Genomic DNA, 10,628 nt, shown 5'->3' with positions numbered 1-10,628 from the left:
ACTGAATAGGGAAAGTGCTCTGCAGCAGTTAGAATAATTCGTGACAAGAGAGAGACTATGGATGAGGCACACGACTGTTTGGCCAAAGCTGTCAAAAGAATAAAAGAGGCAGTTGACCGAAACTGAAGGCCTTTGGAATTCAAGGAAGAAGACTCAGTAATGCTTAAGTTGATCCCTCAGATTTGGAAGAAAGTCAATAGCAAGTTGGTACACCATGGTTTAGCTGTGAGGTACGATGAACCCTTTAAAGTGCTTAAGAAAATTGGCACTATGGCTTATAGGTTGGAGTTTCCTTCAAGGATTAAGTCACACCCAATTTTTTATGTTAGCTTTTTGAAGCCTTATCATGATGACAGTGAGGAGTCGACACGAGGAGTGTCCAGCCGAGCTCCACCAAACATAAGTGTCCAACTTGATCGATAAGTAGATCGAATCCTTGGCCATAGGTGGAGTGGCCATGGCAAGAAAGCTTGGTTTTGCGAGTTCTTAGTCAAGTGAAAAGGTTTGCCCGAGACTGAGAACAGTTGAGAGCGCGATGCTACTCTTTGGCGATTTGAAGAGTTAGTTAATTCCTACTTAACTGGCTCGACAGAGATGTCAAGCTAGGTGGGTGGGGGAGGCCCGTGAGATCCAAGTTTTGAAGTAGCCAAAATCTGTATGAAAACAGTTACGGTGAAGCACGTTCCGGAGGAGGCAGAACGCGAGGGAGCACTTGGCTCCATTTGGCGGAAGATGCTGTGAGAAATGGTGCCAAGTCACGCTTAGGCGTGACAAACATGTGGTCGAGTGGTTCATCGGCCACGCCTCTGGTGGAGTCAGAGGGCGGGAACAGTTAGACCCATACTGTGGATGAAAGTCAGTTGAGGCAACGTGCTAAAGCCTCTCCATCGAATTTCGCGGTTTCGAGCGGGAAGAATTAGAAGGAGGCATGCGACAAAGGCCCGACGGGCGAAACCAAGAGGCGCGCTGCAAAGGTGTTGTGGGCAGAACGACCGGTCCTGTCGGCGGAACGACCGATCATGTGGACGGTTGCAAGAGACTTCCTGTGGGACCTTGGAATGGGCGGCAGTTAGACGCCAGGTTGGCGGGGCATGCGGAGGCCTTGCCCTCGAAGCATGCAGCTTCAAGCTAAACTATTGGGAAGCAGATCAGGTCATGCTGAAAATGAGCGTTTTTGCTCATGTGGGCATCTTGGCCGTCTGTTTGCATTTTGGATGAATGCCACGTGGTTTTGTTGACTTTTGAGCTTTTTAAAATGCAAATGGGATGGCCACAATGTCAGCATGAGCAAAAATGCTCATTTTCACCTGACCTGATATGCTACCAAACTATTGGGGGGTGTGGGGGCAAGTGGGTGCCAAGTGTGACACCCATGTAGTGTATTCTACTTGTAGTTGGCTAGTCATGAGTCATATATATATATATATATATATATATATATATATATATATATATATATATATATATATATATATATATATATATATATTGAGGGAAAAAAGCATGTCTCTGTAATCTCCAAAATCAATGATGAAACCCATCACATTAAATAAAAAAATACAGATGAAAAATTCTTCAAAGCCTAGGATCCAAACTCCAACAAACAAACCAATGGAGCCTACGAGGGAACCACTCATCTGACAGGGGCTATATGCGGGTTCGACTGGCAAGTTGGATTTTTTTTTTGAAAAATAGGTCATTAGGACATGGAATCTTTTAATTTTATCAATAAAAAAACTAGTTTATGATATATTAATGTTAAAATGCATTTTTATTAAAATATTATTTTAAAACATTAAAATATTATCTATTCACCGCATGTCTATTCGTGTCACTAATGACCCACCACCAAAATGGCGTGTCCTTATGACATAGGATTAGGGCTGGTAAACAAGTCGAGCTTGAAGTGTTCACGGCTTATTTTTCTGGCAAGCCAAGCCGAATTCAAGCTTATAATGAGCTCGAGTTAAACTAGTTGAGTTCAAGCTTACTTGTGTAGAGAAAAAATGCATTAGTTTAGAGTTGAAAGAAATAGGATTACAAAAAAAAAAAATACATGTAAAAAAATACCTAACGAGCTTATACGAGTTGAGTGGAGCCAAGTACCTATGGTTTAGGTTCAATTTGCCAAGCTTATTTTGTGAGTTTGAACGCTTTCTAGCCGAGCAGCTCAGCTTGTTTTCCAGTCCTACATGAGATAGAGATGACTCATGAAAGACATCAAGTTGACAAGATGTTTGAAACATGATGAAAGTTTGTACTTTCTTGTGGACACCTTGGGTTTTCCACAAGTGAACTTGTTGAGTAGGGTGGTTCATCCAAAAACAAACAAACAAACAAACCATGAGCAGAACTATTGAACTCAGGTTTTAGTCGGATTGGGGTTTAAATGTAAGACTTAATATCAAACTTAGATCTAATTATTAACCAGAACTATATTTGGCTACCAAACCCGTCTAACAGACTTGGATTTGGGTCAGGTGTCCGGTGGCACGGGACCTGTTGACATCCCTACTGATGGGATGCAGCCCAGAAACCTAACGAGTGTGGCGCTTGACCTCAGCCCAACTAGTAAACTGATCGAGCCTGGATAAGCACAAAGTGGTATCTCTATGGAGCTTGGCCGGATCCAGCCAAACCCATTTAGTGTTTGGTTTTTCAGAGTTCAGACCCACCTAAGCCCAACCCAACCCGAACTGGAGAGAGTTGGGTTGGGGTTTTCGGCAGGTCGATGACTGGGCCAGGCCTGTGGGTCCACCCATACTTTTCACGTTTCAGATAAATAAAATCACACAAAGATTGGATAGAGACGACAGCCGCCGTCCAAGGTGCCCCCACGTCATGTGGCGGACAGGCATCCATCCCCTTCTTTTTTCTTTAAACAAAATTCATTCCCCACCCATCTCACATGAGACGGTGAAAATCACCACCCTTCCCTGGATTTCCGGCGACCGCAACGGCCACAGCGAATGTTCCGGCTCGCCAAAAAAAACACAGGCTATAGACGTGTCAATCTTCCGTTGGACCGTTATTCGGGACATTGAGGTTGGCTATCGGCTGCAACCACTTCTCCGAGCACAACCTCCCAGACCGACAGAGAGCCTAAGAATAAGATTGGTTAGCGCTCCCGGTAACCCTAGGCGATAAGGAATAGGAAGGAAGGAAGAGAGCACTAGCCAAACCCTAATCCTAGAAAGGAAGAGAAGTAGAGTACAGAGAGAGAGAGAGGTAAGTGATGGAGGATGTGAGTCCTAGGAAGGAGGAGGGAGGCGTTGATGGTGGAGGTGGGAAAGAGAGGGAGGAGGAGACGTTGATGGCGGTGGTGGACTTCGACATGCTGTGCGCGACAGTGGCACTCCAGACGAGGGGGTTCTCGCCAGCGGGGGGAGGTGGGAAGGTGGAGGCCGACGGGGGAGGAGGAAGAGGAGGAGGAGGCGTGCAGAGGATGTGGGAGGGCGAAGTCCTCGACTGCTTCCAGGATCGCCGCATCGCCATCGACTCCGTCTGGTGAGATTTTTTCTCTCTCTCTCTCTCTCTCTGTTAGTTTAGGGTTTAGATGGATTATTGTTTTTGTGACAAGTTTTTGATTTGTAGGGTTTGTGATTCTTATGCATTTTTTTAGGGTTTTGATTTTGTTTTATTTGGGGGAGAATCTGGTTGCAGTTGTCCCAGTTGCACATTTGGAAAGAACATGAAGAGAGCCGGGTTTGGTCCGTGTTTCCTTCGGGTGAGGAGCTTTCTGTTTTGGGGGATTTGGATTTTTGAGTTGCTGTTATTATGTGAAATTTGATTTTTTCTGTTGAAAGTGTGGAGCTAATGACAGCATTTTTCATATGAATACGTTTGATTTTGTGGATTTGGTTAGTTTGCGAAAGAAAGTAATAGTTTGTATCGTTAATTACTAGATTCATCATTAAAATGGCTTGAAGTAACTCATGATGGTGGTTGTAGAGTTAAGAGGGCATGCCTCTCATGATTTCCATTTCTTTTTTTAATCGTTTCTTGCTGGAAATAGATTGGTGAAATATTCATGGTATGCAACGGCTCGCTGGTTTGAAACCCATCAGAGGAACTATTATCAAAGGGAGAAATAGGACCAAAAAGAAATTGAAAGGAAAAGAGGATGAGAATTGTTTCTTCTACACTAATAGAATAATTTACGTTGTTGATCAGCTATTAGCTGTTCGAATTACGTTGTTGCTGTAACAGCTTGCTTCTCTCTAGAGTTCAAGTAGTTTTATCTGTTTTACGCTACTAAGTGATTCTTTTAGCTATTCTCAAATACTTGCAAGTCTTTCTACATTATTTTTTGTCTACTTAATCAATTCTGGGCCATTAAAATGGTTTATGATATTCTATGTCAAACTTTATAACTTATGAGGTTAACAATTTTCATCTTTAGTTAAAAGTAAGATATTCAAATATTTCCACAGAGTTCATCTTTCACTCTTTTGTCTCATAGACAAGTTGCATTTGAAGCACAAGACATGTTATGCCAATGACAAAAGGCCAAAGTGCTTGTCAACAGTAGACGAAGGCATGAAGCCAATAACAGGTGTCTTCCATAAGTGGTGTGCTATTGTTGCGACATTCTGAATTAGGCAACCTGCACATGTATTTATGTGTTTAATCAACATTGGATCTTTCAAGGGACTTTTTGAAACCTATGTAAATGAGCTAGTGAATTCTATGTCACATGGTTGTGGATGCAAGACACGATGTAGATATGCTTGGTACTAAAAGACCATTTTCAAAAATTAGGTACATATATTGTATATATTTTTATTACATATAATATACAATGTATATTATACATTTAAAAAAAAACTATATATAGTTATAAGAAAAAACGAATGTAACATGAATATAACACGGTAAGTGACGAGAGATTTGAATTTTGGGTTGAAAAATTCAAATTTGAACATCCAAATTCAAATCAAAACAAAAATTTTAGGACAAATATGGTTGGATACAGTGTTAACTGTGTTGGACACAGTGTTGACCCAGTACAATGTATATTATACAAAAACAAAAACTATATATAGTTATAGGAAAAAACGAATGTAACATGAATATAACATGGTAAGTGACGAGGGATTTGAATTTTGGGTTGAAAATTCAAATTTGAACATACAAATTCAAATCAAAACAAATTTTTTAAGATAAATATGGTTGGATACAGTGTTGACTGTGTTGGACACAGTGTTGACCCTGTACAATGTATATTATACATTAAAAATAAAAACTATATATAGTTATAGGAAAAAATGAATGTAACATGAATATAACACGGTAAGTGATGAGAGATTTGAATTTTGGGTTGAAAATTCAAATTTGAACACACAAACTCAAATCAAAACAAAATTTTTAAGATAAATATGGCCGGATACTGTGTTGGACACAGTGTTGACCCTGTCCTACAGGAATCGTGTAGTGTCCTGGGTCCGAATCCTTGTCATGTCATATCGACATGTGTCAGTAATCAGTACACTGATTTTTAACTACGGCACTATCCAAGTATTTCTAAATGGTATTTAAGCTTGTATTTACTCTTGGATTGAAATGGATAAAGCATGTTATAGACATTAAAAGATATTTATGTTTTCATTTTTGCCTTAGTGGTTATAGGTACATAAGTTGTTTGGGAGATTGGACTGTACAACTTAATGATGTCTAGGTATTTGATGTGGCTTCCTTGATTTAATTAAAAATTAACTGTGCTTGACTTTAGTGATTTCCTTTTAGATGCACTGAGGCCCCTTTATGGTCCAATTGGTACTTTCTCTGAAAAAGAAAAACTTCAGTTTTACGTGTCCCTAAATACACCTAAGGATTATTTTCTGCTAATGCAGGGAGCTGTACATCTTTTCCTTTTAGTGGCTGCTCTTCTTGGTTACATTGCATTTGGTGTCACAAAGAGACATCATTTTCTATATGTAGCTGTTGCTTTGACCATTTCGCTTGCAATATATCTTGGCTACTTTCGTCTACAGATACGAAAGCAATTCAATATCAAGGTATGTATGTATGCGTTTTTGTTTTTGCTAAGTCTACATTTATTTGAAACCTCCAGTGTATATTTTGGTAATGTCTGAGAAATGATGTTAGCTTTATCTACTTATGTGTCTGCCTTGTGAAAGAATATTCATTAATTTTCTATGCAAGTTGGTTGTTTGGAAGTTTTACATACTACACAGGTTAGTGGCAAACTGTTGTATTTGATACAATAAGATTTTGTAGGATTTAACGTTATCCACTATCCCTATTGTTTTTGTACCGATCTTCTTGCACCGTGACATATCTTTTTTCCATAAAATGTGCCGAAAATGTGGTCCATGAGGTTGTGTAATAAGTTTTTCTGGTTGTAATGGTTATTTTATCGTAGTTATGTTGTGAACGGCTATTTCATGCTCATTTTGTTTGTAACTGCCTCTAAAAGATCCATTGTTGAAAGCTTTGGTACAACTATGCATGTTCTACGTGTTGCAAACACTTGATTATTGTTGTCCAAAGTAGAGAACCTCTTAATCATGCACTAAACCACCTTTTGCCCCTTCTTCATATGCTTTGAGAAAAGCTGATCATGGTTGTGGTTCAGAATCAGGTTGAGGCCCTGTCTAGGTCCTCCAGATGGTATTAGGCTGGATTCTCTTCTGAGCCTTTCACAGACCTTTTGTTCTGGATTCGATCACACATTGTAATGCTTTTCACTTTTCCAGGCTCAAGCCTGGCCCCACTGAGACCCCTCTATCCTTAAATGAGCTGGTCCAGTGTTGTGAAAAGCGTTGAGGCGTTGCGAGGTGCTCCACCAAAAACTGAGGTGAGGCGTAAAGCGTAAGCCTCAAATTTTTTTTTGAAAACTTAAAAAACATTATAAAAAAATATCTAAAAATATAAATAAATAAAGAAATGCTTTATTGATGAAGTAACAACCAATAAGAAATAGAAAATCTCAAATCAGTACTGAGATTAGCATATAAAAGTAACTAAGAAACTGATTACATAACTGGAAAACTAATTATATAATTGAAAAATATAATGTCCTATAAAGCAACAACCAATAAGCAATAGAAAAACTCAAATAAGTACTAAAAAATATGAAATTGACATATAAAAAGTAAAATAAACTAATTTAAAACTAATTAAAAGCTTACTAATTAAAAATAAAAGTAAAACAAACTAATTAAAACTTCTTCTTCATTAAAAGCTTACTAATTAAAAATAAAAGTAAAATAAACTAACTAAAACCTCTTCTTCTTCTTGGAAGTTTGTCTTGGGAGAATTTTTTGTAAGTTCGAAACTACAGGAGGTGTATTATTACAAATGGATTTTGTCAATTGCATTTCTGTGATGCTTGATTAATCCTTCAGAGCATGTTGAATTAACTGTAGTAATCTTCATCTCCTGCTGGTTTATCAGCAGATGGTTCAGTATTCTCACCTTATGGAGGTTATGCTCTTGCAGGGTACTGACAGTGCTTTGGATGATTGCATGAACCATCTTCTTTGTCCATGTTGTGCATTATGCCAGGTGTGTTTATGGAACTGCTGTTTTGCTGTTGGCCGTTGCAATGTGCGTAGAAACAAGGTGCCTATGTAATTGAAGGTGTATGGGACTCTGAAGATGAACCCTAGTTGGTTATTGCAAGCGAAATCTGTTAAATTTTCTCCAAGTTGTGACAAAACAAACTGCACTAGACAAAGGCCCAAGTTTTTTCAGAACCTTCTTGCCATTCCTCTTTACCTTTAGGTGGTGGTTAGATGCAACTGCTGATCCAGATGAACGGGAGAAAATGGGATCTTCTGTTATAGATGATAATGCAATTTTCCAGCTTATCCCATTTATCTGGGTAAGTGGGTGCACCCAAACAACCCCTTAAGGAAAAATATCTCGAATGACCTGATTTGAGTTAGCATCAATTGGCAAATTTTGCCAAGTTAAATGATTTAGCAAAGCACCAGATTCAGCTGATCCTTCAAGTGACTTGGTCGTTTTTTGCCTCAGTAGAATCAACTAGAAACTAACACTTTGGACCAACTTGACTGTTAGGCTAGGTTGCATATGTCCAAATTGCTTGTCTAGTCTTTTGAAATTCCGCCATTTCTTCAGTCTTATCTTTCATTGAATAACTGACATTGTGCTGATTCAGGAGTGCTATATAAACCTGACTATGATGCCAGAATTCAGTTTCTGAACCTAGACTCTTATTTTGCAGGAAACCAGAACGTTGGAAATGAACAATGTTCGAGATGGAGTTTGGCATGGCAGAGGAGACACGATATGCATAAACAGGGCAGGCAACGGTCCTCTTTTAGAACTCTGCGAAACTCCCCTGATACTATCTACCAAATCACCTGAAGTTTGCAGCATGGAGAGACCTGAAAACAGTGTCAGCGTTCATTCATGGAATGCAGACAGCAACTGTTCAGTTCCTCTTGTACCACCAACCTTCTAAGATGGTTGGTTGGTTGTGTGAATATCTAAAAAATGAAAAATCCCATGCTTATTTATCTGTACACGCATCTAATTTAGCGTTGTAATTCTATGTAGAAGTGTACATGTCAATCACTCTGAGTCGGTAAAATTAAATTCAGCTATTGACTAACTCATGAGTTTCATGTCTATACTTTTCCCCTAGTACATGTTGAAACTGGATGAATCTGAATGATAGCAGCTCAGAAGGCCATTTATCTCATCGTGGGCTTGTGTGAATCTTAACCTTTTGTCGTGCTTCTTTTCTTTTGTGATAGCACTCGGTGCCTTCATGGGTGTCATAGGCTTATCTGAAAGCTTTGTGCGTCACCTGGTAGTTTCAACCAGGTCAGTCTTCCGAGTCGAGAAAGCAACACAAACACCCTGCAGAAAGGTGCACAATCGCAATAAAGCATGCACAAACTTAAAGAGAGCAACCGAGAGATAGAAAGAAAGTAACCCATATTCATAAGTTGCAAGATTACAAAAAAATGTAAGAGGGGGGGGGGGGGGACCCGTAACAATTGTTGTTCTCGGGGGATCTTAGGCCAGAGGCTATTTATGTACATTACGAAGGATCAAAGAGGTATTTACATCAAGAAACAAAGGTGTCAACATGGCGGCCTGAAACATTCTCTCCCGCCTAAACTGGTGCCATCCTCGACGTAATCTGTTGTTGGTAGTCTTCAATGGTTTGCTGAAACTGGTGAATATTTCTTGTAGTCTCCCAACTGGCTTCACTCTCTGGCAATCCTTTTCATTTCACAAGATATTTCTTCACTTCTCCTAGATAATTGTTGATGTGGCCCATGATGAATTCAATTTCACTAGAGGTCGATGTTGGGGCTCGTTGAGGAATGAGAGCCCGTTAAGGTAGACTACAATCGAAATCATCTTCATCTTCGTTGAAGGGTTTTAGATTACACACATGAAAAACAGGGTGAACCTGAAAACTATTAGGAAGGTCTAGCTTATATGCTAACTTGTCAATCCTCTGGATAACAGAATGATTCATCATATTTTCGAATGAGTCTTCGAAAGATAGTCGTTCTCTTGGGGTATAGTTTGACCAATACTTTATCTCCGACTTGGAACTCGACATGTCGACGATCTTGATCTGCCCACTTCTTCATTCGTTTCACAACTTTGTATAGAATTGCCTTTGCTAATTTCGTCTAATCATGCCAATTCTTGATAAAGTTATACGCAAAGGGAACCTTTCCTCGACCTTGGGCGGCGATAGAGTGTGGTGTTTGAGGTTGTTGTCCTGTCATAATCTTGAATGGACTGTGTCTCGATGATTTACTCTTTTGAAGATTGTAACAGAATTGAGCGATATCCAATAAATTTGTCCAATTTTTCTGATTTGCACATACAAAGTGCCTTAAATATTCTTCCAGTATCCCATTAATACGTTTAGTCTGACCGTCTGTTTGCGGGTGAAAACTGATAGAAAAGTGTAATTCTGATCTCAGTAACCGAAAGACTTTTCTCTAAAATTTATCTGTGAACTGGGCATCCCGATCGCTGATAATGCTCTCTGAAATGCCCCAATATTTCATGACAAGCTTCACAAAGAGTCGAGCCGTATCTTTTACTGAACAATTGTTATGACCACATGTGCAAAGGTTGCATATTTTGAGAATCTATCAACTACAACGAAGATGATACTATTTCCCTCAACTTTTGGCAGACTGACTATAAAATCTATAGAAATGCTCTCCCAAGGTTGGCTTGAAACGGGAAGAGGCTCTAATAGACCCACAGTCTTCTGATTAATGGTCTTATCCTGTTGGCAAATCAAACAAGTACGTATATAACCATCTACATCGTTACACATTTGAGGCCAGTAATAAACTTGCTCCATCAATGCCAATGTTCTTTCTTGCCCCGGATGTCCTACCCAGGGAGAGTCGTGACATTCTTGCAATATCTCTCGACGCAAGGATCCTCATTGGGGTACATATACTCGATTCCCAGTTGTTATCAACAATCCTTTTTGTTCCCAAAATCGTATTGCCTTTCCTTTTTTTACCAGAGAGAAAAGATGTTATGCCATGGGGTCTTCTCACAAGCCCTCTCGGATTCTGTCGAGAAGGTCACTTCGAGGTTCAGTATTCCCACTTTTATCTTCAATCAAAGATGCCAATCTGACC

The 10,628-nt window shown here is 39.5% G+C and overlaps 1 protein-coding gene across 2 annotated transcripts; it reads left to right on the top strand.

Moving 5' to 3' along the window:
- Positions 1-2,907: 2,907 nt before the first annotated feature.
- LOC149830855 (uncharacterized) lies at positions 2,908-8,693 on the top strand. Of its 2 annotated transcripts, XM_090011893.1 has the most exons (5): positions 2,908-3,507; positions 3,664-3,727; positions 5,853-6,017; positions 7,465-7,530; positions 8,216-8,693. In XM_090011893.1, exons 1-5 carry the CDS (start codon positions 3,236-3,238, stop codon positions 8,453-8,455), a joined length of 807 nt encoding a protein of 268 aa, XP_089868019.1. In that variant the 5' UTR covers positions 2,908-3,235; the 3' UTR covers positions 8,456-8,693. The 2 variants fall into 2 exon arrangements, with proteins under 2 accessions (XP_089868019.1, XP_089868020.1); XM_090011894.1 differs by lacking the exon at positions 7,465-7,530.
- Positions 8,694-10,628: the final 1,935 nt, after the last annotated feature.

The sequence above is a fragment of the Nuphar pumila genome, chromosome 7 (assembly GCF_984573655.1).
Source record: "Nuphar pumila chromosome 7, dmNupPumi1.hap1.1, whole genome shotgun sequence".
In the NCBI taxonomy this organism is placed as follows: domain Eukaryota; kingdom Viridiplantae; phylum Streptophyta; class Magnoliopsida; order Nymphaeales; family Nymphaeaceae; genus Nuphar; species Nuphar pumila.
This window is presented reverse-complemented; position numbering and strand designations above follow the sequence as displayed.